At 37.1% G+C, this 27,810-nt stretch overlaps 1 protein-coding gene across 4 annotated transcripts; it reads right to left on the bottom strand.

Moving 5' to 3' along the window:
* Positions 1 to 632: 632 nt before the first annotated feature.
* LOC117962594 (sperm-associated antigen 8-like) lies at positions 633 to 27,072 on the bottom strand. 4 transcript variants are annotated; one of them, XM_059021125.1, is made up of 7 exons: positions 26,883 to 27,072; positions 18,986 to 19,076; positions 14,378 to 14,552; positions 13,942 to 13,987; positions 8,337 to 8,451; positions 7,578 to 7,640; positions 633 to 1,023 (listed from the first exon to the last, which is right to left on the bottom strand). In XM_059021125.1, the coding sequence occupies exons 2-7, from the start codon at positions 19,061 to 19,063 to the stop codon at positions 901 to 903; spliced, it is 600 nt and encodes a 199-aa protein (XP_058877108.1). In that variant the 5' UTR covers positions 19,064 to 19,076; positions 26,883 to 27,072; the 3' UTR covers positions 633 to 900. The 4 variants fall into 4 exon arrangements, with proteins under 4 accessions (XP_058877108.1, XP_058877126.1, XP_058877106.1 ...); XM_059021143.1 differs by lacking the exon at positions 26,883 to 27,072 and adding an exon at positions 19,825 to 20,056; XM_059021123.1 differs by lacking the exon at positions 26,883 to 27,072 and having other exon boundaries at positions 18,986 to 19,218.
* Positions 27,073 to 27,810: the final 738 nt, after the last annotated feature.

Below are 27,810 nucleotides of genomic sequence, written 5' to 3'. Positions count from 1 at the left end.
TGCTGCCAAAACATTCTTTGTCTTTTTATGTAAAGGTGCCACTATGTTTGTCATGAAAATTGCTGAAGTGCTTTTTTATATATAAAAGATGGTTTGTTAAACTAGCTGAATTGTGTACTTTGGTCTTTATCATATTAGCTAATGTTCACTAAATGCTTGTATTTAACTTGTTTTCTTGAATTAACTTATATTAAGTGCAGGCTGATTCATGAGCCTTTATTCTACTGAATGCTGGCTCCAATATCACTGTCTAAAGAAAAATGAATCAATAACCATCTTTGTCAATCAAGCCCTAAATCATGTAATAACATGGAGATGTCTATATACTTTACAGTATCACACAAGAATGAGCTTCTCCAAAGTTTAGTTACTGAATCTTCAGAATCATCAGCTTCTTTGTTTAGATGACACAAATAGTTTTTATGTGTTCACCAGGTATGAAAAGGATAAAAATACAACTAAATGTTTTGATACAGCATCAAATAATTAACAAATGTACCTAGATACTCGAGAAGCAATTACTATATGTAATAACTGTAACTCCACAACTTCCTAATTAACTTGAAATACAAGATTATGTTGAGCACTTGACTTTGTGTACAAGCTTTGAAACTTGACAATTGGAAATCCTAAACAAGTCCAAATATTTATTTTACTTGTGATACATATACATTTGGTACCCATTTGTAACAAGGTTCTGCCACTGGCAACTGCTTACAAATGAGATAGCAGACAGCTTGGTTGCCATGGAAGCATTTCCAGTACTTTTCTAAAAAAAGAATCCAACTTCAAAAAGAGACTGTAAAATTCTAAGACTTGATGCAGCTACAAAAATTCAAAACAGGGAAAGATTCCTGTAATACGATCTAAGTTTAGAAATGTGTTAAAACTCAGTAACTCCTACAGATTAGGATAGTTCTCCTCTGTGTAAGGCATAGGATCATCAAGGCATTCACTGATAGGTTTGCTGAAGGAGCTGTTCTTTTTAAATGGTGTGTCCCTGGTTCGGACAGCTGTTACACCCTGAAAAACAGAAAATAAAACACTAGTTAAATGTAGTTACTTACCGTTACCTTTACTTTAACTAAAGGACTTAGGGATTTCTGTCAACTGTCATTTCTGACTGACAGAATGTTTTTCCCCTTCGAATACATGTTAAAATTTCGGATATTAGTCCTAGCACTCAATTATTATACAGTCGGGACACCTCAGGAGAAGGAAACATATCCTGAGTAAATGGCTGTCCAAATTAAACGAGAGGCAGTTGAGACGACCTTAGTCACACTTTTTTGTTTCTTAATGAAAAGAAAAAGAATGAAATCACATCACATTACGACTACACGTTAAATCATAATTTGAGTCAATGTTTTTTTTTTTTTGATTCCTAAACAAAATTAATCGTTTTTTTATTTCCACATTAAATGAAAAAGCATGAAATCACATCTTATCACAAGGCGAGGCACCTGCGATGTTGACATACCAACTTTCTTTGCAACAGCAGCCTGAGAAACCACAGGAGACTCCTCTTTCTTCAAGAGTTCAACATGGTTTACGCAATTTACGCAAGTCACAGTGTAATCATGTACTCACTGCACTGAAAAGCTATCTCCGTTCATAGATTTGAAAATACTGTATCCCAATTAAACAAAGTGAGGTCCCAATTAAACAACATAAACAGAATTGGCAAAAAACGTCTCCCAGAATTGTATCCCATTTAAGCAGCAATCCCGATTATCAGGATCCCGATTAGGCGGTGCCGACTGTGTATAATTTTTCCTTATTGAAATGTATTTTACTGTACAGTTAACTGCGTTGTATATTACTATTGCAACAAGACTGAGAAAATGTACCATAAAAAAATAAAAATAAATTAATTAATTAATTAATTAATAATAATAATAATAATAATAATAATAATAATAATAATAATAATAATAATAAGAAGAAGAAGAAGAAGAAGAATATAGACTACAGGTATATTATATAAACATATGTAAGCAATCAAGGAATTTTTTTTTTTTAATTGCTATTTTGGCAATACCAGTACATGCTTTGTAGGCTTTCAAATTTTGGACAGCCTCTAATATACAAGGGGAATACAGTCTAAATTCATAGAAATCTGTCTTAAAAGCAGATTTCACTTTCTTGTCTCCTAAAAAAACACATTTAACCTGATTGAACAATTAAAAAAATAACTTAAATAGGATGATGCTATGATAGTCAAGAACATACATTACTGATTATAGGTTTTAGTGGCTCTGGAGCCGGAGCAGCTAAAATCAGCTGGAGCAACAGTAGAGCTGCACTGGAGCAGCTCCTGAGCTGGAGCAGGGGCTGCTGGAGCTGGAGCAGGGGCAGGGGCTGCTGGAGCTGGAGCAGGGGCTGCTGGAGCTGGAGCAGGGGCTGCTGGAGCTGGAGCAGGGGGTCTCCATCAGTTCTGGAGCTGAGCTACCGGAGCCACTCCAGAGCCGGAGCTAGAAAGCCGGAGCATGGCTCTTTCTATTCCATTATCTACATTACATCTTTAGAATTTAATTATATATATATGGACAGTTTCTGTAGATCTATCAGTATTTAAAGTGTCATCATGCAAGCATTGTCCTGTGTAAAGTACAGCGAGGCTCATATAACTAAACGGCATTGTTATTATGGTGTCATTGCTTGGAAGAAGTTTTTGGAAAGGGGGAGAATACAATTATTTCAACACAAAACAATTATTTCAACACATACCTTAATAAAAATATATATATATTTTTTTGCTTGGTCTTTGTCGCCATGTGTGGTGGTGACAAAATAACTTCTGAAGGCTACTAACATAAACTAGTTTTGCAATTGGAATCATGTAAATACGAAACTTAGACCACTTACAAAAAAGACTCTGGTCTCACTTGCTGTGTTTAATTTTAAATCTTAAAACAGATATACAGTATTCATTCATTACAAACTCTTTGAAGCATGGGTTTGTAGATATTTAAAAAGCTCGTTTTAAGTACCAGAAATATATATATTTTTAGTTTACACAAATCAAAAAATATAACATCTATATGAAGGAACTGAAATTCTTCTTACTGCATTTTTTCCCCCCACTCATGGAATGCATCTTTTTACACAACATACGGTATATGGCTGTCTGGAGAGACATGTTTGAAGTTGATTTGATCCTGAGCAGTTGTGAAATTGCTTTAATATACTTACACTGTATCTTAAGACTAGTATTTTGTATTAGGGACGGCACAGTACTGAATCGTGTGGAGATATGACTCAAAGGATATGCTCTCAACTCAAACAATGTTCAGCAGTTATTGAAGTATTTCAAAAAAGAACCTTAAGACAATATATACTGCAGGTTTAAATTGTTCAGATAGTTTGGAATGTTTAATAAGGAAACTTGACAAAGATTAGGAATCTGGCATTCATTTGTAGTCCATAAATAACCACTGAAACATATTTAATTGCAAACAGAACGTCCGCAGAGGGGGGTGGCTGCATACTGTTATTGTTGTATCTACAAGCAAAACATTTAGTGTGTGACTGGATCATAAAAATCTTAATGACGTATTGCAGCAATAAATTACTGAGTTTTAAATTTCAAGGCAGCCTTAAAGACAAAATCATGTTATTTTAGGAAACCACGGGAACACAAGCTAGCACATTTGCTCTACTTGCTTTTGCACTAGTGAATTGTCACTTTGCACTGAAAGGTTATGGGTTTGCAACAGCATTTATTGTTTGCTAGTAGAAATGAACTGAACATCCAAAAAAATTCAATACTGACATTCCTGTCACTCTTAAACAAAAACAGCATATTAGCTGGGGGGTGGAAGTGCTTTTTTAAGCATTCAGTGACCCACAGGGAAGCACTAATAAAACACTGGGAGCTGTTTTAGTGCTAGCTTCATGATTATTGAGTAGTATTGCTTATTGCTGGTGAAATAATTAGTAAAGGACTCAAAACATAGATACTGTATAGCTATTATGAATACCAATTAAAGTACACACATATGGTGGCTTAAATCTTGTAGCAACCGTGGTGCTTGTTACTGAGTAACTATGGAAACCTGGCAACTTGAAATGGGTTAGTCTACAGAAGGTAACATTATTATTCTAATGCATACTGTATTAAACCAATATTAGACCTCCTGAATGTTATTTACAAATCACTTAATTCACCTAATTAGCTTTGAAAAATTATATTTTTACCGGTACAACCATAAACAAACTGTAATCTACTTGTACTTAAATTACTAACGTGAAAGGGTTATTTTTCTTGTATGATACCCACAATTGAAAAACATATAAGCAAAACATAATATATCATGTTTTTTAAAATGTGTTTTTGTTTGTTTTATACAGTAAATCATTGCATGCAGTATATATACAATCCTTTTGTACACTTTACCTGTTCAACTTTCAAATAAAGAACACAGTCAAAGTCCAAGGCATTAAATACATATTTGGCCCAGAAAAAAATAAACATTAGCCTGCAAGTAAGTTTACAAGCATTTACTAGCATGATAATGCTTAGTGAACACTGCAGTTTATTCTCAACCTAACCTAAAAGCCTGGGTAACAGTCATAGCACTGTCCTGGTCATGTTAACCTTAGCAGTTTCCTTTAAAACAAGGAGTAAAATGAAGATGACTTCAGATGGTTTACCGTCCACACCATGGCTCAGAGACAGACATTAAAGTCATTTAGCAGACAAATGTTTCAATAAGTTGTGTTTTTCAGTGTCTGATTGGTTAACAGTTCATTTGTTGGGAATAGTTTGCTGGTCCCTTCACTCAGCTGGCTAGCGGGACATTAATGGGCATTATTAATGTTTAATGTGTTAACATATTTTACCCCATGCCTGTGTTTAAAAACTGTTAATAAATCAGGGTCAGCTTCTGAACTTCTGTACATTTTTATCATTCTTTTTTTTTTGGTTCTCAATACAAGTATTAATTAATTAGACTGTTTAATTGGAATACCAGTCTTATGTTTTTTTTCTTTTTCTTTTTTTTTTATCTCTAAGCATAAAAGAAAATGGAAAATACTAAATATTTCATAGCAGCTTTCAGAGGTTAGCCGAGTTATTATTTGTCCATTCAAATGTCAGCACGGTATGATAATGAGGCATTTAAATTCAACTGTGCAGTTTTAAATCATATTCTTCTTTTTATGTAAGCTTTTGTTTTGCAGATGACAGGATGCTTTCAGAAAGGTTAAGTGACCAAATGTGGTATATAAGCATTTTCCTTCTTTAAAAACTGTTAATTTCTTTCGAATTAGAGCAATATTGTTACAGCTATAAAAAAGGGAGTGGTATGCTGTTGTCTTACTTTTGTCAAAGATAAAATGTGGTAGAGCGTTTTTTTATTTTTTTACCACTCTTCCAAACCTGTTGTCTTTCTTTAATGCAAAAAATCCAACCAATCATAAAATCTGACATCAAACAGCATGAGATTGCTGGTGTGGTATCACTACATTAGTATTTAAGTGTTTTTAAAAAAACAAATGTAATATTGTTTTTTTATAAAATCTGATAAATATATACCTAAACTAAAGGCATTCTGCAAAAAAACAGTGTCCACATATCTTTACCACCCATCGTTAAGAAAACAATCCTGTTTTAACTTCAGTTTTCAGGTAAATTAATGTTATAGGATACATGAATCAGGGCTTTACTGTATGTCTGGCATTTCAAGATTCCTGTTCATAAAACATGGAATATTTCTGTCACTATCTTAGTTGTAAGCATTCTCATATCATGATAATAATAATAATGGTAATCAGATCATTACTGTACAAATATTATTATTATTATTATTATTATTATTATTATTATTATTATTATTATTATTATTATTATTATTATTATTGTCAACATATTTCTATATTATTTTCAAAAAATGTCAGATTTATTCTAAGTTTGTAAGGTGGAGGTCTTATTTTAGCACAGCACAGAGCTTGGGGACTTAAATCCAAATCTGTAGCACAAGCATCCTTAACTAATCTAAACTAAGGGGAAGGGAAAATCACAGTGGTTGTTTTTGATTTACTGGTAGGCACTGGCTATGTTTACAACAAAAAAGAGGTAGCATGCTTACGGTAGTAGCTTGATTATTCTTGAAAAAAAATCCACCTGACCATTTTTTTATTTTGACATTCGTTTACAACAAACATGCCTGTGAGTGTCATTTTATGTTCATTAAGGAGGGGCTATACTGATATTTCAGAAAAGGTGCATTGTTTTATGGTTGTTGGTTTGAGCTTTAAACCTGTAGGGACTGTCAGAGACCCCATGAGAAATAACGTCTTGTGAGTGTTTTGTTTGTTTGCCTGTAATTGTCTTGTTTTGTAAATTATAGATGGCTGACACGATTCCGGAGCTGTCGCCAAGGGCCAGCACAAAGCCGGAACAGCACTGCACTACTGTCACTAATAAACTGTATCACCCACCACGAGCACTGCTGCATGCACCCAGGACTGATGACTGTGTTAGTATTACTGTGGGGCGGATATTTGTGTTTATTGTTTGGGACTGCAACTCATTGTTATTTATGCTGCGCAATACGCAATTGCTGTGTATTGCTGGGCTCTTATTATTTGGTCACCAGACCTGGATACAATAACATTCCTTTCCAACTGGATTATAACTCTCTTTGTCTGTTTTTATAACGCACTGCATCACTCCTGCACCTGTACCCACTTAACCACTTTGACACAACATCCTGTAGCATGTCTACTTGTTTACATTGATACATGTTTAAATGTTTTTCATTAATACTGCAGAAATTATGAAACATTCAAGAGACAGTTTCTGCAGGCTTATACCATTTGGAAGTCATCCACATCTACAATAATATTTACAACATTCAATAAATAAATATATACACATATTAATGACCCTAGTAATTAAAATAGTTCATTTTTCAAGTGGTGTTCACTGGGATTCAATTAATTTGATGTGATAAGAAAAAGGAACACAGGGCTTTGATATCCATATACTTTCCCACATTTCTTCAACTGCTAAAGGTTACATTCTTACCAATATTCAGTACATTTTTGGTTGATAAACCAGGTCTCAAAACTTATTTTGTGCTCTATACACTTTTAAAGGTTTGTCATGCACTAAAAGTCAAACAGGGGGTACTAGGTGTTTACAATGTTAGTGCATCTGTTATAAGGAAGTGCATTTCTGTAAGATGATCATTCAGCACTTTGTCCCTTGAATTTTAATCATTTTGACCCATGGAATGATGTTAATCATATCAAACTGCCACTGGCCTACCGCCTCCAGGTGTTCCACGCTTGGAACGCGCTTTTCTAAAATCTAGAAAGTTACAGTACAATGACAGTATGAAGACCACAATTCTGGAAAAATAATGCTCCATTATGGGTGCCAAAAGTAATTGTAAACATAGCCAGTGTTACTGCCTTTTACTCACACTGGACTGAAAAATGTATTACTGCCCATTCATCCCTCATTATATCACGCATTATTTTCAATTCCATCTGAATATTTTTTAACCTGTATGCTGTGCATATACATTATGAAAATATGCAAAAATAAAGAAGAAAAAAAAACTTACTTGTATTTTATGAGCATTCTCAGACCAATAGGTTACTGGCTGTTCTGTTTTGTAGTCATGCGCCTTTAAGAACAATTACAATAATTAGACAAATGAGAACCTGCTTTACATCGTATTTGAACTTCATATACACAACAGATTATTAAAAAAAAAAATTCTGGAACTTTATTATACTTGGGGTATTAGGCACTCTTAACTGCATCAATACATATACAGTATTTGCATGTGCTGTCATTAATCAAAGTTTGTAAGCAATGAACTTCAGAACAACAATACATAATGACTAAAGTAAGTCCTTAGGATGGCATAGTAGTAAATGTATTGCTCATATGAATGTACAACTTGTATGATACGTGAACCAAATGACCATCAATTTAGCCATTCTTCAACTGTAGAAAATATGCCCCGTGAACATAACCAAGACCTTCAAGAGAAAGTGTGCAATATGATACATCATTTTATTTGGTCTTAAGAGTTGTATATTCTACACCAGTTTTATTAAACTCAAATAAAAAGGAGTTTCTTTAGAAATGTTTTGAAAGGACTATTACAATTACAATTAAATTCCACTTCAAACTTGAAATAATTGCTTAACCAGTAAGGGTGCATTGCCTTATGACAATCTAAAGCTGCATTCAATAGGTTCTGTCATCCTTTATTAGCCAATGTTTTGATGACCTGGCCTTCTTTTCAGTTTACTTTAAGCAGGATCTGAACCACAAATGTAAATAATCCAGGACTGTGCGCACAGGCTCCTACCTTGGTGGGGGGTGGAGGGACTGACTTAAAACCCTCAATGTTATAGTCACGTCTCGTTACTGACATCAGCTGTTCCAATGGAGGAGGAGAGTTAAACTCATTTAACACCTCTTCACTGTAAAAATAGACATAGGAGAATTAATGCAAATATATAGATTTTTTAAAAGCCTACCAGCCTCAATGATAATATAAACACTTGCCTCGCATGTTGAGTGTACAGTAACTTGTACATCATTGCTCAAAACCAGGCTTAGGCATACTGTTTACTGTATTAATGTGTGATAATACATTATGAGCAACACAGACAGGAAATAAAACAAAACAACTTCTGTTATTTTTTTAACTTGCAACAACAGCGGAATACGTGAAAGGGTCACACATATGAATTTGATTGAATGACATGATAGAGAAAGGAATAATGCAGACACATTTTTATTGAATCTACTCTTATACTGTACATAATTAAAGTACAACAGACATATTATGGTATGCATTGACATGGACATATTATAACCAGCAGGTTCATCTAACAACATGTGTCCTTGTTTACTGAGATACAGTGGCTGGATTGACTCTGAATAAAAATGCTCTTGGAAAGCCATTTTCATTAATACAACAGTGATTATGAAACACATTCCAAACAGACAGTTTCCTCTGTGCTGGCTCATGTCAATTGAAAGCCATCCACATCTACAACAGTCAATAAACAAATACATACAAATTTGAAAGACCCTGGATTAAAGTAGCACTGTGCCAAAGGTTACATTCTTACCAATATTCAGTGAATTTGCGGTTGATAAACCAGGTCTCAAAACTTGCTTTCTGCTGAATACTCTAAAGGTTTGTCATGCACTACAAGTCAAACAGGTTGTTTCAAGTGTTTACAATGCCAGTGCATCTGTTATCCCCATCACTGAGAGAAAATACAAGAAACCCAAGCATGTAAACCAGACAGACACCTCCAATTTCCTCACAGGCTGCAGCAGATGGTTCACATGTGGTCTTCACAGACTGCTACTGAATCTAATCTTGCTCTAGGATTCTCCCATAAAAGGCACATGCCACATCAGACTGGATAAAAAATTAAAAAAAATGTGCCCCATAAATGCCTCAGGAGAAGAGAACAGGGGTTTGTGTTAAGAAAAAAACTGCACATCAAAGTGAGTCCAACTGCAGCAGATGTGCAGCGGTAAGTTAATGGCAAGAAGAAATTTGAGGCACATACTGTTTCTTTGTATGTGGCATTATTGTATTTTACGTCTTACATACTGTAGGACCATTGAGATTTGATTGCCCCAAAAAGGGCCCGCCTATGTGTTTAATGGCTTATTTCAAAAATATCTTTTAATGTAAATCTACAAGATATGTTGGTAATCTTATTATTATTATTATTATTATTATTATTATTATTATTATTATTATTATTATTATTATAATAACATTGGATTGTTCATATTTTTTTGTACACATATGATACCTACAGCAGAAAGGAAGCATAAATAAGATGTTACCCCAAAGCAGATAACTTAAAAGGAGTTATTCATCAACTTAAAGTAGCAGTAACTTTAATTATATATATATATATATATATATATATATATATATATATATATATATATATATATATATATATATATATATATATATATATATATATATACAGTGTCGTGAAAAAGTATTTGCCCCCTGACTGATTTTCTGCATTTTTGCACATTTTTCACATTGTATTTGGTCAGATTTTTCTGTGGGTTGTAGTAGTATATAGAGGGAGTCTGAGAGAAAAAAATGACACCAAAGTTTGGTGCTTCTTTCATTTGTTTGGTGTGCAAGGTAATCAAACATGCAATCTTCAGGTGTGAAAAAGTTATGCGCCCCCCCCCCCCCCCCCAGTTAACTCAACCCAATTAAAGGGATAATTAGGGTCAGCTGTTTGAGTACTTTGGTTAACAACCAGGCCTGATTTGGGCCAGCCCTGCCCAATATAAATCTGACTAACTTTGGCCCTTACCATCAGAGTGAAGTTGTCAGCACACAGGTTCTAGAGGCACATCATGCCACGAACAAAATAAATTCCTGAAGACCTCCGGAAAAAAGTTGTTGATGCCTATCAGTCTGGAAAGGGTTACAAAGCCATTTATTTATTTATTTATTTATTTATTTATTTATTTTAAATTTAGTCGTTGCCAATTATTTTTTTTATTATTTTCTCCCAATTTGGAATTGCCAATTTTTTTTTTTATTATTATTTTCTCCCCAATTTGAAATGCCCAATTATTTTTTAGGCTCAGCTCACCGCTACCACCTCTGCATTGACTCGGGAGGGCCGAAGATGAACACACGCTGTCCTCCGAAGCGTGTGCCGTCAGCCGCCCACTTCTTTACACTCTGCAGACTCACCGTGCAGCCGCCTCAGAGCTACAGCGTCGGAGGACAACGCAGCTCTGGGCAGCTTACAGGCAAGCCCGCAGGCGCCCGGCCAGACAACAGGTGTCGCTGGTGCGCGGTGAGCCGAGGACACCCTGGCCGACCTAACACTCCCTCCCCCCGGACGACGCTCGGCCAATTGAGCGCCGCCCCCTGGAGCTCCTGTCCACGGTCGGCTGTGGAATAGCCTGGACTCGAACCGGCGACGTCCAGGCTATAGAGCGCATCCTGCACTCTAGCGAGTGCTTTTACTGGATGCGCCACTCGGGAGCCCTTTGCCAATTATTTTTTAAGCTCAGCTCACCGCTACCACCCCTGCGCTGACTCGGGAGGGCGAAGACAAACACACGCTGTCCTCCGAAGCGTGTGCCGTCAGCCGACCGCTTTTTTTCACACTGCGGACTCACCATGCAGCCAGCCAAGAGCTACAGCGTCGGAGGACAACGCAGCTCTCAGGCAGCTTACAGGCAAGCCCGCAGGCGCCCGACTAGACTACAGGGGTCGCTGGTGTGCGGTGAGCCGAGGACACCCTGGCCGACCTAACCTTCCCCACCCCCGGGTCGACGCTCGCCCAATTGTGCGCTGCCCCCTGGGAGCTCCCGTCCACGGTCGGCTGTGGAATAGCCTGGACTTGAACCGGCAACGTCCAGGCTATAGAGCGCATCCTGCACTCCACGCGGAGCGCCTTTACTGGATGCGCCACTCAGGAGCCCCCACAAAGCCATTTCTAAGGCTCTGGGGCTCCACCAAACCACAGTCAGAGCCATATTGTCCAAATGGAGACAGTTTGGGACAGTAGTGAATCTTCCCAGGAGTGGCCGTCCTACCAAAATCTCTCCAAGAGCAAGGCGTAAAATCGTCCAGGAAGTCACAAAGAACACTAGAACAACATCCAGGGATCTGCAGGCCTCTCTCGCCTCGGCTAAGGTCAGTGTTCATGACTCTACCATCAGAAAGACACTGGCAAAAATGGGATTCATGGCAGAGTAGCAAGGCGGAAACCATTGCTCACTAAGAAGAACATGAATGCTCGTCTCAAGTTTGCCAAAAAGCACCTGGATGATCCTCAAGAGTTCTGGAACAATGTTCTATGGACAGATGAGTCAAAAGTGGAACTTTTTGGCCAACATGGGCCCCGTTATGTCTGGCGAAAACCAAACACTGCATTCCACAGTAAGAACCTCATACCAATGGTCAAGCATGGTGGTGGTAGTGTCATGGTTTGGGGATGCTTTGCTGCATCAGGACCTGGACGCCTTGCCATCATTGAAGGAACCATGAATTCTGCTCTGTATCAGAGAATTATACAAGAGAATGTCAGGCCATCCGTCCGTGAGCTGGAGCTGAAGCTGAAGCGCAGCTGGGTCATGCAGCAAGACAATGATCCGAAACACACAAGCAAATCTACATCAGAATGGTTGAAGAACAAGAGATTTAAAGTTTTGGAATGGCCTAGTCAAAGTCCAGACCTAAATCCCATTGAGATGTTGTGGCAGGACCTGAAATGAGCAGTTCATGCTCGAAAACCCACAAATGTCACTGAGTTGAAGCAGTTCTGCATGGAGGAGTGGGCCAAAATTCCTCCACGGCACTGTGAGAGACTAATCAATAACTACAGGAAACGTTTGGTTCCAGTTATTGCTGCTAAAGGTGGCTTAACCAGTTATTGAGTCTAAGGGGGCGATTACTTTTTCACACGGGGGCATTGGGTGTTGCATAACTTTCTTTAATAAATAAATGAAATATGTATCAAATTTTTGTGTTATTTGTTCACTCAGGGTCACTTTTATCTAATATTAGGTTTTCGTTGAAGCTCTGATAACATTCAGTGTCAAAAATATGCAAAAATAAAGAAAATCAGACAGGGGGCAAATACTTTATCACGGCACTGTATATATATATATATATATATATATATATATATATATATATATATATATATATATATATATATATATATATCGGGGTCTACCTAAATAGCGATTTCGCGGATTTCGCTGAAATCGTGAAATTGAGGGGTCACTGCGAAATTCACCTCTTTTAAAGGCCAATGTATAGCGAAAAAGTACGGAGAGGAAAAAAAATGAAACCTCATTTAAATGAACTACTGCACAATGCAAGTGACGCAAACTACGTATCTACGTATCTTCTGTAGATAGCCCTTTTTGATTCCTTCGCCGTCCCGTGTGCATTGCACTTAAGCAAAAAACAAACAAAAAACGTCTACAAATAACATTTACAAAAAAAATTCTCCAAAGCAGTTAACGTTCTTGTTTACTATTCAAGTGACAACGAAGTTTTAATCAGCTTAAAATAACTAATAAGCTTGGCAAAGCTTTGCCTTAACTTCCAACCAATTCAGTGGATACAGAACATGCAGTCTCAATGTATTGGCAAGTCAACTGCAGGGTGATGCTGCATGCTTGCCTTTAACAAATGACAGCACTCGGTTTTAGTAAGAAAGCAAGTACCACTATTTTTAGGCTTTATAGTGTTCTGAAATACTGTCTACTTAGGTTTATTTAATGTTTAAACAGGTCCGTGAAATGTCTGCAAAATCCTAATTTTATTCTGCAACCTACCCGTGAAAAATACGTAAATTTACCACGATTTAAGTAGACCCCTATATATATAATTCTGATACTGTTTTAAAAATATAACTTTAATCATTTATAGATCCTCTGTCAGTCATGCTTACACTACTCAGACCATTACATATGTCTAAGCAAACCCTAGATCAGACGAAAGATGCTGTCAGCTGCTACAATTACAGTATTTTAATGACAAAAACAATATAAATCAAATCAGAAACCAGACAGTATGAAATATGTCATGTCTGATTGAATAGGTGTGGTATAACTGTAATCAACCATAGGGCTAAAAATATATATTTAAAAAAAAATAAATGACGGCTTCACCAACAGTATAAAGCTTGTTTGTTTCAAAGGGATGAAAGCCCACTGAGTTTGAATGTGTCTGTGTGCACATACTGCTTAAAAACGAAGCCATAAGTCAACTGATGATAAACTACACATGTTGAAAAGTGGTATTCAAAGACTTTTATGTTTTTCTGACAAGAAACACATGCTTTGAATTGTAAATCTGTCAGTATGTATTCATGTAAGTTTCACTGATCTTGTAATAAAAAATAAAAAAAAAGATTTAGTAAAACAACAATTACCTTATCTTCTGGTACAGGTATTTTTCTAAAAGTTCTTCTTTCATTCCTGTAACATAAAAGCAATAAAAAGTACTGAAGGAAGAAACCCTTTTCTCATCTTTATTAATATATGCAAAAACATTTGCTTTCTTTTCACTAACTAGTTCCCCGGCAGGGTGTACAGTGTACAATTGTCCAAAACAATTTTTTTGTTTTGCATATATCTAGAGTACAACTGAGATGCAACTTGCTTAGAACCTTCTTTATTAGGTGTATCATAATCTGGGGGTAGACTTTCTGTGTAATAAATGCCAGTAGGTTTACCACTGTATCTGGCCTGTTTGTGGAAAAGCAGTAAACCCATAAAGATTCTATTTTTTTGTACTCAAAAAAATCCATGTAGAACGCATCGTTCTTTACGAACAGCTTTTGTGTATCTCTCTATTACTGTACATACCTCTTTGTCGTACTCCGAGACCCTTTGGAGCAGTATATGATTCTCGTGTAGTTGTTCTATCTGTAACTTCGCACAGCAGATCCACAGAGAGAATTCCTCTATGCCCATGTTTATGCATTATGGCTTCACTTCTATCTATTTGGGATCCATCATTATCCAGTGGCCCTGTAGCTCTCTAAATAGGCAAAACAAATCAATACAGGTACTGTAGTTTCTTGCCAGTAAATGTACACTAGAAATCATAAGTAAGACCTGAAGTAGAAAACAGCGTTACTGTGGGTACACATCTAGCAGGTAATATCTAGATCTGAAACTTCATATTCTTTAAAATGTTGTTTGTCCTACAAATTTGAGTACCGGTAGTGACCAATGTTCTAACTCATGGATTCTTGAATTACATTTATAAAACAAAGAGGATAGACTAGATATTATTATTATTTTTTATTTCTTAGCAGATGCCCTTATCCAGGGCGACTTACAATTGTTACAAGATAGCACATTATTTTTACATACAATTACATTATTTTTTACACATTATTTTTTACATACAATTACTTATTTATGCAGTTGGGTTTTAACTAGAGCAATCTAGGTAAAGTACCTTGCTCAAGGGTACAGCAGCATCCCACCTGGGATTGAACCCACGACCCTCTGGTCAAGAGTCCAGAGCCCTAACCACTACTCCACACTGCTGCCCTAATATATAGATAATATAAGATGCAACTACAACGCATTGCAGTCAATTAAAAAAATGGTGATACTGTGTCCACCAATAAAGCTTATTCTAATACTGTCCTATGAGAATGTTTGAAATCAAAGCAGGTGAAGGCATGTTCCAAGATGATAATGCGCTATTCCACAATGCCAGGATGGACATCATAACAATTGCTGTTGCTGTGGTGTCAGAGGACCAATCGCAAGTACAAGACTGATCCCTGTAGCATAAATGAGGTAATGCACGGAAAGGAGAATATACCTGTAACAGACCTCACAAGAGACTCTTGACTCGAGTTCCTGTACCTGCACGAAACCCTGCTACAAATACATGAGCAGATGTTCTACTGTAATGTATATTGTTAAGGAGATAAATACCTTTGTCACATTGTGAACTGGCGAATAAGGTGGAATCAGCTACTTATTATATTCTACCCACCAAGCAAAATGCTAATAGGCTGTTCTCTTTGTCAGCCACCAGTTTTCTCTGGATGAATCAATCGTGCACAATGTCTGCCTGATATGATTGCCGATAACTGGATGTCATCTTGGAAGAAGCAAAATGTTACGAGCACAAAGCAGGCACTCATTAAGAGATGACCTACTGTATTGTGACAGATTCAGTTTTAATACAGCCCTGTTATCTCAGAGAATATGAGTTGTCAGTTTTTGTATCACAATCTGACTAAAATAATTGCTCCAAATGTATTTTTTTAAAATACTGATTTTTGGTGCTTGAGCTGGAAAATGGTACACATTTTAATTTTAACAGTGAGCCTATTTTGACATTTTTATTTTAGCCAAAAAACAACCACAACCACCACCACAACAACAAATATATTTAAAGCATAAAAAGTTATGGAATGTAAATATTTCCAAAGAAATCATGCAATGTCAACATTTTTGAGATGTTGTTAAATTATTACATTTTTTTTTTTTTAATTTAGTAGTCGCCAATTGATTTTACCCTGTTCTTCTCCCAATTTGGGATATACAATTGTATTTTTTATACTCAGGCACGGGAGCGGCAAAGACAAACACACGCTGTCCTCTGAAACGTGTGCCGTCAGCCGACCGCTTCTTTTCACTCTGGCCTGCCATGCAGCCAACCCAGAGCTACAGTGTCGGAGGACAACGCAGCTCTGGGCAGCTTACAGGCAAGCCCACAGGTGCCCGGCCAGTATACAGGGGTCTCTGGTGTGTGGTGAGCCGAGGACACACTACCTCCCCCCCGGGTGGAGCTCGGCCAACTGTGCGTCGTCCCCTGGGAACTCCCGTCCACAGTCAGCAGTGGAATAGCCTGGACTCGAACCGGCAACCTCCAGGCTATAGGGCACAAGGAGCGCCTTTACCGGATGCGCAACTCGGGAGCTACATTTTCTTAAAGGAATAAAACAATGCTCTTCATTATTTATTTCTGTATCTGCACTCACAGATATTTGGCATATTTTAAAAAAAGTCACCAGCATATTTTTGTTCTGGGACTGTCTCTGAGCAAGCCTGAGAAAGTCAGACTTTCTGTAATTAGGACAGTATAAAAATGTCCACAATGGGGGCACTTGCTGCAAAAACACATAACTGTTTTATTAAAATCCTGGACCTTACAAAAGTAAGCGCCAAGGCAGTTGCCACATCATAAAGTAGCTATAACTGCAGAGTGCAGTGAGGTTAGGCTACTGAGAGACAACCAATGCTCATGCTCAAAATTATGCACTTGGAACAAGATACTAAATGGTGAATATCAGATAAGTTTTAAATACTAGTGTTTTTTTGATTGATTGTCTTTATGGGTTCCTGATAAGAATATGGTCATATTTAAAAAATAGGAATGCAACAGACTATCTTAAAATGTAAATTATTCAGTCACTTTCATAACACCATACTTCAGTGATTCTATTAAGTCTATATTTAGAAATAAGTGTCAACATATACTGTAGTCTATACATAATTTAGAGCGGATTTATAACATTCATTGCCTCTAGATAAATAGACACTTCAAAAGTGGACATTAATTAGTAAACATACATACATTAATATATTTGTATACTGTTTACAAGTCAATTAATGTTAGCCTCAGGGTGAAATTTGGGGAGCGATAGTTGGGCTTCTTTATTAATTAATGCCTATCATCATTAACCTCCAATTTAAACCCCAGTCTCACACTCCTTTGTCTAGTGTTTTGCTTTCTCCTCCTCCCCTCCTCCTCTCTCTTTCTCATGCCTTTGCATCAGTCTGCTCTGGGGGTGTAAGTGCGGATCCACTCCCTCGACCTCAGGTCAGCCACACTACTTCATCCTCGCACTAGGAGGGTTCTCACCGAGTAAATCAGAGGGGACCCCCGGCCACACTATCCTTACGCAGCTCATGCGGCTATTCTGCCTCACCACGTGAGGCACTGTCCTTCCATCCCTCAGGATGTGGCCCGCTTTACACTCTTAGTGCCCGAGTCCCAAACTAACCTATCTCTCTCTGTTGCAGGTTCCCTGCAGGACGCCTTCCCACTCCTGGCTTCGGAGGCCTGTGCCTCACCTCATGCGAGGGCAGCACCAGACCAGTCAGGGAACCCTTTACTATCTCTCCTTTCAGTCCTAAGCTGTTGGACTATTCCTATCGCCCCGAGAGGCGCCTCTGCAGAGCAGAGTCCTTTTATATGTTTTCAGATCCCCAGGAACGTGACCTTTGACCACGCTCTGTCCTCGGCAATAGGAGAGCTCATCTGTCGGGATCTCTTTTCTATCCTAATTTCAAGCCCAGGCCTCTCCAAGCCCGCACCTAATTACGAGCTTCGGGCTCGTCACTCTATCCTTTGCCGAGGGTTCTCCGCTCGATACTGTCTTACTAACAGCTCGTTTCTGCTTCCTCTGCTCTATCCTTACAGCCCCAGCGGACACCCCATGAAATTACTGATACATTTCTACTATAAAGATCACTATTTGCACCTGCATGCAGATACAGTTTGCTCTTTAGTTATCATTTTAATTTTGTGGAAAAATACCAATGGATATAAAAAATAAAAAAGGTATTGCAATTGCAAAAAAAGGTTAGTTTTACAATGTTCCCAAAGATTTCTTAAGACATGACGTAGTTTTTACTTCTTATTTATTCATTTTACAAGCTTTGAAGTTGACATGAATATTCACAAGTCTTCCAGATTTTTTTTTTTTTCCACCCAAAAGTAATAAGCAAGCAGGATGGTAAGTTACGTGTATTTCACGGGTTGTAGCTGTTTTATGTTTAGAAGGCAGCATTCAGAAAGCTGTATATGTTGCTTAACATTAAAAAGTTCGGTGTACAAGGTTTAATAAGATTTCATAAGACATGATGACACAGTTTTTGATCAGGGCTTACTTTTTATGTATTACTTTAGAAGCTGACGTTTTTATGAATATTCACAATTCTTTCCATATTGATATTAAAAAAGTGAAGAACCAAAAGGAACAAGGTTATAACGATAATAAAGCGAACTAGTGATAATAGCTACGTTATTTTAAGTGTTGGTTAAGCCCTCATTTAAATACTTTAAACAAACTGCTCATTTATTTTTTTTGTATTTAATGATGTTCATCTGCTTCTGAAACTAAGGACTATACATAGATAGATAGATAGATAGATAGATAGATAGATGGATAGATAGATAGATAGATTATGTAATTGGAATTTCTTAAGCAGTCATTGAGCGACTGAGTATAGACATATTAATGGTTAATAATATTGAATGTTTTTTTTGTTTGTTTTTTTTGGCATTATTTAACAGGACTTGGATCTGAATATGTTTTGTAACTGAGTTAAGTTAATTGCTTTTAGTTTTCCAGCGAATACTCAGCATTTTAGGAATAAGAAAACAGTTTTCAAAGAGAAGAAAAAAAATATTTATCATGTGTCGGTTCTTCTTACCTCTTCTACCCAGTTATACAAAAGACATTTTGCCGCGGAGAGACGTCCGTTTCTTTCCATCGACACCATCGACACCATTTACTTTTTACTCCTGCATAAAAAATAAAATAAAAATTCAAAGTAAACAAATCCCTTAATGACTGAAGTTTTATAATTCAGTCTTCTTCATACGAACTTCACGTGCTCAGCGTGTTGTGCTGTGCCTGACGTTGCTTTACTATATGTACGCTGTGCCAGGAAACAAAGCAAAGTAGCCATGGTAACTGTAAACAAGAGCATTGTGACTGCGACAGTGTAGAACGAAAGTAAGGAAGACAAATAAACAACATAAAGAAATCTCATACCCATGTGTTACCTTGTTACTTTGCTCGTTTCATTACTATATACATAGTAACATTTGTGTTAACTGTGAAAACGAGTGTAACATTTCGGTCGCATAAATAAGTATACAATTATACAATCGATTTTATGGATATTAGATTTAATATATAAATGTTGAATATGGGGGAGAACAGCACATTTTCAGCCATGGGGTACATACATTAATCATTTCAATTTTTCAAGAAAAGTGTGTAAGACATTGTTATTTTCATACAAGAATTCACTCCCAAGTGAAAACAAAAACAAAGCATTGGCTTGTGAATTGTGCAGTAATCACTTCACACACCCAGGCCCCGTCTGTTACACCAGTGACAACATTCATCACATGTTTGTTTAACAGTTGCAACATGATGCTGGATAGCTAACGAAGAAGCGGCAACTTGGGTAAATCCATTGGCACAGGAGGTCTGTATGGGAAGCAAACAGTTACTCATATCAATGGTGAGGGAATATCTTACCTGAGGATTCCTTAACGTATACTGATGTTAAAGTAATTGTAGCTAACAATCAAGTTCCATCAAACGTCTTCACAAATGCACATTTAATTTATAGGTCTCCAATGTGCAGTTTTGAAAAAAAACATGTTACAACAAACATGTATTTTCATTTGAAAACATGACATCTGGTACTACACTAGGTTTAAAGACAACTCTGTTTGGAAGTCATGATTTCTGACTGTCTTGTATTTGGGTCATTTCAGCTGAAGAATTAAATTCTCCCCACCGCTTCACTGACGCCTTTCTTGTCAATAACCAATCAGCTGCTTCCCTTGTTGACTGACATGCTTTCAGCCAGCAACACACTTTTACCCAGAAGACACTGCTGAGGAAATGTAAGTGCGAACAGATAACAAGGAATATAAACTGAGAGTTTCCTTTAACATAAAGTAGTGCCAGATGTTCATGTTTTGAAATGAATATACGTGTACTATAACATGTTTTATTTATTTATTTATTTATTTATTTATTTATTTATTTATTTATTGGTTTGGTTTTTGTGGATAAAGGAATTGCAAAATGTCTAAGATTTATAGAATTATTTTGTTAGCTATAATTGTTTTAAACATAATAATGTTTATATCTCACAAGTTAAGGAGTGCTAACCATATTGCCAGCTGCATTATGTCTGCTTTCATGTGTTGAAGATCTATTGGTTCTTTGCTTGCTTCATCAACACTGTAGATCAAAACAAATCAAACTATTCATTTCTGGTATTTAATTATTTCCAGTGTGCCAAAGGTTTCTTGGCCTGATTTTAGCTGGAGCATTAGAGTGAAACAGTTGTAACCAGGAAGCAGCAGCAACTTTGAATTCATAGCCTTGTCTTTGAAATATCTTCCTATTCCACATTGCACAAATTCAAAAAGTATAAAACTATATTCAACAGTAGAAAAAGGATACCAGTGATAATATTGCTAGTACAAATAAGAGGTAAGAAAATGCAACCTTAGTTAGCACTGTGAATTGGGCATGTCATTTAACATGGCTTAAAGTTGCACAGCCATAAAAAAAAGTGCATCTAAAGAAACTCATGCCTATTTTGTTATTTAATCCTTGCTTTGCATAATCTTTAATTAGATATAAAACAGGCATGACAGATGCATTCATTTAATAATGAAGCTCTGCTGTAAGCCTTTGTGTTATACATACTGTATTAAACTATTTAGAAATGTCATTGGAAGGGTATTAAACCCATAAGGATGGAGCTGATAAAACACACATAGGCTGTTCAGAGCTAATAATATGGATGATTGCCATGGACATAGATCAAAAATATAAATATTTTTAATACAGTACTTCCTTCCAAAATAACCAGTACTGTTTTATCAATAGCACATGTATAAAATACAATCATTAGTAAGACCTCATCTAGAATATTGTGTTCAGTTCTGGCCCCCTCGCTACAAAAAGGATATTGCTGCTCTAGAAAGAGTGCAAAGAAGAGCGACCAGAATTATTCCAGGTTTAAAAGGCATGTCATATGCAGACAGGCTTAAAGAATTGAATCTATTCAGTCTTGAACAAAGACGACTACGCGGTGATCTGATTCAAGCATTCAAAATTCTAAAAGGTATTGACAATGTCGACCCAAGGGACTTTTTCGACCTGAAAAAAGAAACAAGGACCAGGGGTTACAAATGGAGATTAGATAAAGGGGCATTCAGAATAGAAAATAGGAGGCACTTTTTTACACAGAGAATTGTGATGGTCTGGTACCAACTCCCCTGTAATGTTGTGGAAGCTGACACTCTGGGATCCTTCAAGAAGCTGCTTGATGAGATTCTGGGAACAATAAGTTACTAACAAGCAAACAAGCATGATGGGCTGAATGGCCTCTTCTTGTTTGTAAACTTTCTTAAGTTGTTATGTTCTTAAATGTAAATTGTAGTCTATTTTCCGACTGATCCTAACTCTTTGCTGAAAAACACAACAGTTCATGTCTGTCGATTTTTAGACATTTAAATTTGATTTAGTTTGAAGCTTTGCTTGTATGTGAGCAGACTAGCTTCTGCTGATTAGCAGTTAATGGAGCAAAAATGTCAAGTATGACGTGCCGATGGTGCATATTATTAGTGGTGTTGAGTTCAGAATAATTGGATTACACCCCGACTTCATGGAGCCACAACCTTCTCCATGATATATATAAGTCTATGACAAGAAATCTACTGATATTATTCCATTCAAATGTTTACTTACTTCACTAGTGAAGTGGATACTTGCATTTTTGCATGTTTTGATACATGATCTTTTTAAAAGGATATTCAGGCAGTGATGGCAAAGTGTCTTTATGCCCTGTTACAACATCTTTGACATATACTTTCATTGGGACTCCAAATGCTGTTATCCTGTGATAGCTGGGCACAGTAGTTTTTTTTGTTTTTGTTTTTGTTTTTTTAATAAATTTAGTCGTTGCCAATTATTTTTATTATTTAGTCGTTGCCAATTATTTTTTAAGCTCAGGTCACCGCTACCACCCCTGCGCTGACTCGGGAGGGCGAAGACAAACACACACTGTCCTCGAAGCGTGTGCCATCAGCCGACCGCTTTTTTTCACTCTGCAGGCCTGCCATGCAGCCAACCCAGAGCTACAGTGTCGGAGGACAACGCAGCTCTGGGCAGCTTACAGGCAAGCCCACAGGTGCCCGGCCAGTATACAGGGGTCTCTGGTGTGTGGTGAGCCGAGGACACCCTGGCCAACCTAACCCACCCTCCCCCTTGGCGATGCTCGGCCAATTGTGCGCCGCCCCCTGGGGGCTCCCGTCCACGGTCGGCTGTGGAATAGCCTTGACTCGAACTCACGACGTCCATAGAGCGCATTCTGCACTCCACGTGGAGCGCCTTCACTGGATGCGCCACTCAGGAACCCCCGGGCACAGTAGTGATGATAAATAAACATTACAAAGGCTCCCATTCACACCATACCCTGAATGACTGCAAAAGTCACACTCAGATTGGAAATCCATTTTTGTGAAAATCCAGTCCAAAATCTTAACTCCATCTCAGATTGTATCCTTATATGCTCACTGCTCCCTGTAGTTAATGTAAGTGATAGTGCCCGTCGATGAAGGCTTTACCGTGTGGTAGTTGACCATGACTGGTGACGAAGCCCAGTAGAGCTGGAAGCTGATTGGCTGATGATACTGAATTGTTTTCTAATGATTAATATAGTTATGTCAAACAAAAAGGTGTTATGTATTTTGTTGACTGTATTAACACATTTGCCTCAGGTTTTATTTAATTGGTTCCGCTGGTACACTCTTATTGTACTAATAAATCTCAGCACAGCTTGTAATCTTTGTGTGAAACCCTACTGGTCCAGCACCACTAGTGTATTAAACATGTAAGTAGTACACTTTTAATGAAATACTCCATGTTTATAAAGCTTGCGAGATTGCGGACAGGCGCTTGGCCAATTGTGTGCCGCCCCCTGGTAACTCCCGTCCACGGTCAGCAGCAATCTCCAAGCTATAGGGCGCATCCTGTACTCCGGGTGGAGAGCCTTTACCGGATGCACCACTCGGGAGCCTTCTTGTTTGTGTTTTTTGAACAGACATGCTTTTGAGATACATTGAAAGGATAGCGATGTCGCGCATTGGGAACCGCCTATTTTATAACCGTATCATTATAAATATATATATATATATATATATATATATATATATATATATATATATATATATATAATTAATGAGCTGTTTTCTGTCTAGACATATACTCATACTGTACACATAATCAGAACATATTAGATATATTTGCACTCATTGAAAACAAGTGTAGTGTACTGCCAGTATAACCAATATAATTAAAAATAAATGGAAAAGAAACCCCTGCTGATGTCAATTAGAAATATCCGGTCACTTTTTTGTTTTTGTTTCAATTAGTCGAGCACAGCACTTGGGGCCTAATTTACAAGATTCCACTTAACTACAAAATCTACTCCATTTCTTTTTTTCGAAAGGAAATAAGAACAAGATGTTAATTTAGGAAAACTAGAACACAGACATTTCAGAATATGAAGTCAAATTATGCAACACTAATACCTGCTTGTGGCAGGGCTGGGGCCCAGCACATCTAGATAGTGTATTTTGTTTGTTTTTATTTTTATTTTACAAGTTAGTACATTGTGTGTAGGGTGTCTCTTCTTGTAAATCAAATGTCATCTTGTGCAGTTTGGACTGCTCAGACTGTGCCAAATGATGTTTCTTATACAACAAGAGCCACCCTACAACGTATTAACTTATTATAAATCACATGAATGAAAATTGTACTGGTTCAGTCCAAAATCAACATGTCATGGTTAGGGAGTATATTAAAAACAAAAGTGCAGCCAGAGAAGCGTGTGTTTTTAAAAGTTTGTAGTGATTTCAGTATTATTTTCTTTGGATAAATTAGTGTCAGGGTCATCAAAATTTAAAGAGAGTGAAGTTAATAGGATGCTCCATTTTACAAATGGTATCGGATATGTGTTTGTGCTTTTTTGTTTTAAAACATTTAAATTAGTTGTGGTGTTCTCTGCACGGGATGACATCTGTACATAGGATAAGGTGCTGGAATTTTGGCAAATACTGCTCCTTGATTGGTTGATTTCTGATATGCGATTTACAAATGGGGAAACAGTTTTTGCTAAATATGGAAGGCCTGGGGTTGGAATCAACTCCCTGCTAAAATATGTGTGATATGTGTCCAGGTGCTAATTGATTTATTGATTAGCAATTAGACCTGGCCACATGCTATATAAAGGAGCTGGAAAGCCAGTTCTTTTGTTCTCTCTATACAAGCCTGGAGGTGATGGCCTGCTGTGAGTGTGGCAGTACCAAGACTAAAGGAAACCAACAACCGAGGATTCTTGCTGTTTAAGAAACAGGGAAATAGTTCAGGGGATTTTGATCCCATAAGGAGTATAGACAGCGTGTCTATGTAGAAGGCTCCTGGAGTGGGACCTTAGTGGGAATACCGCTCAGATACTGTCGGGGCAACTTTTATTTTATTAGCTTTGTTTTACAACAGTGTTTTGTTTTGCATTTTCTGTTCAATGTCTGGTTTGTGCTAATAGAGCAACCCTGCACTAGGATTACCATTGCCCTAATGGAGGCTAAATACTGTGTAAACACTGTAAATTAATCCTGTGTGGGGTTTTTGACAGCAATCAATGGATTTCCACACCCCTTTTACACTACTGCACAATGTTGTGCATAGTCTAAATAATGTCTTTAAAGGTTAATATCACTTAAGTGCGTCTGCTAAGAAATAAATAATAATAATAATAATAAATAAAAAAAACCAAAATATGATAATGAGTAACACCCCAGGTAGGTGAAACATGAACTGCCTTAAGATATTGCTGGAAAAAAAGTATTTTGTTCATACTAACCTTGTATAAAAAGCCTGGCTGCAGTGTAGGAGGGTAGAGCAGTATACTGTAGCGCTTGTTTAAATGGTTTTAAATGTCATTTTGTATTGGATTTAAAGAGTAAGCAGCGGGGTTCCGAAAAATCTAGCGTTACACATCCCCTTGTGTTGCTACAACTGTTTAAATAACGTACCTGTCATTTTTCCTTTCATTGTTAACCTATTGACACATTTTTACACTTATAACTTTAAAGTCTGTTTCAAAGCTCTTTTCAAAATGTCCACTCTAGTGCATTGGGGTTTGAGATCTGTCCTCTAAATCACTGCTGGAAGAGCGATAAAAAATTAAAAAAACATAAGAAGTGCTCTGGATTTTCTGTTCTGTACTACATTATGGATTGTTATTGATGTGTTACCGGTTTGACAATGTGGGCAATAATCCTTACACTATCCAGTGCACTAGAGCGGACATTTTGAAAAGCGATTTGAAACTGACGATAAAGTTTTGTGTAAAACGTTGTCAACATGTTAACAATGAAAATAGAGATTACAGGTACATTATTTAAACAGTTGTAGCAACACGCGGGGACATGTAAGGCTGTATTTTTTATAACCCTGCTACTTACTCTTTAACCCTTTGATGCTTAAGCAGAATGACCATAAATGGGCATGACCCCTTTGTGTTTTAGCACTTGTAGTTTGGCAACCTTAAATCACAAATTAAAACCCAATGTATCTACAGAAAGGCCTTACCAATCTGTTTCCAGTTACATACGGTATTTTGTCGTGGAATATATTAAAATGTTGCAGTTGCGAAATTTTAGAGGATTTCATATTTTAAAAATCAGGTTTTAAATATCTTCTACCGTTGAGGAGCTACAAGATTTTGCCTGAGCCATGGTCTGTATGACAAAACGGCCCTATTTACAGGCACTGTCTGCTATTTTATGGAAGTAGTCCAGCCTAAGCAAAATATTACAAAGTACATTACCAAATCATATGTAAAACCTTTTAACCATGAACTGTATGAATAAATACAAGTAAAAAACGCAGTTGTTTTTATTAAATGATTCAATAATTTTGCATTATAAAGAGAAAAATCATATTTATATACAAACGTTATAGAATTCAGTATATCCAGGAACAGCATTTTTTTTTAAGTCTATAGAAAAACTTACTATAACAACAACAACAACAAAAAAGTATACAGAACAACGAACTGTAGTATAAATGGCGACAAAGCAGTAAACCATAGTGGACAACAACAACAACAAAAAAGTATACAGAACAACGAACTGTAGTATAAATGGCGACAAAGCAGTAAACCATAGTGGACAACAACAACAACAAAAAAGTATACAGAACAACGAACTGTAGTATAAATGGCGACAAAGCAGTAAACCATAGTGGACTACTGCAATAAACGTGTCCACCACTGTAAAGCAAACACATAAATACATGCTTTTCATTTTTGGCATATAAACATAATGTACTGTATATTTCCTGACTTTTAATAATTTTACATTATGAAGAGAAAATCATATTTATACACAAAAGTTATAGAATTGGTGATACAATAAATGTGGTCACCACTGTAAGCATTCAAACAAACAAACAAACAAATAAATAAATAAATAAAACAAAGTGATGTAGTGTGATGCACGTACTGTGAAGTACAAGACTCCTCTCGATCTCATCCTCCTCTTCCAATTCAAAATATGCGCTGGTAGACGCGTTTCCTGTGTATGCGTTTTTGAAGTGTATCGTCAAAACTGGCATTTACAGATACAATTTTACAGCTAAGCAATAGGCAAAACTATTGCCTAGCCGTATTCAATGACAAGGCACAGAAAGACTGACTTGATTGCTCCACGGGTTATTAGGGCCGTGAGACATCCCAGAAAAGAGATTGCATCACCAGTATTTAAAACCTGAAATTAGAGCTGTCTGGCGCATAGGGGTTAACCTGTCGAAACCCCAGCCCCTCACAGACAATTTCCGCCTGGGGGGCTGTGCCCTTAAATAAATCACAATATCTTCCAAAGTATAGACAGCACAGGCATGGTTCATGGCTTGAATTCAAGGTAACCCCTTGGGCATCAAGAATAAAACCTCAGGTGTGATAAAAGTCTTACTCAGTACCACACTGGAAGGAGATATCCAGAAAAAAAACATAAAAAACAACAAACGCTTTTCATTTTTTTATGTTCTATAGTCATTTTTTCAACTTGTAGCATATGAAAAGAGCCAGATCAAATTCTACAGTAGTTTTTACAAAGCTAAGACCAAGGGTCCCCAAACCTCTCCAAAAATAAACATTGTGTAAATCTTTATGTCAACTGATACACTAAGTTCTAAAAGGGATGTTATCTTCTGGCACCTCACATGCTATCCATTGCCACATGCATTTGCCTTTGAAAGGCTTTTTTTTTCCCCTTATCTCATTCAAGAGGTGGGCGTGTTTGTTTGCACATCGATTACTCTGTGATGGATTGGGCTACAAACAAAGTAAAAGTATGAATGGAAAGCTTGTGACCTCCCCTACAACGTGATCAGGGAGATTTTACCGTCATCAAGGTTGTCGATTGCTTTTGT

Source organism: Acipenser ruthenus, chromosome 1, assembly GCF_902713425.1.
Source record: "Acipenser ruthenus chromosome 1, fAciRut3.2 maternal haplotype, whole genome shotgun sequence".
Classification (NCBI taxonomy): domain Eukaryota; kingdom Metazoa; phylum Chordata; class Actinopteri; order Acipenseriformes; family Acipenseridae; genus Acipenser; species Acipenser ruthenus.
Note: the sequence above shows the minus strand (reverse complement) of the source record. Positions and strands in the feature narration are given on the sequence as shown.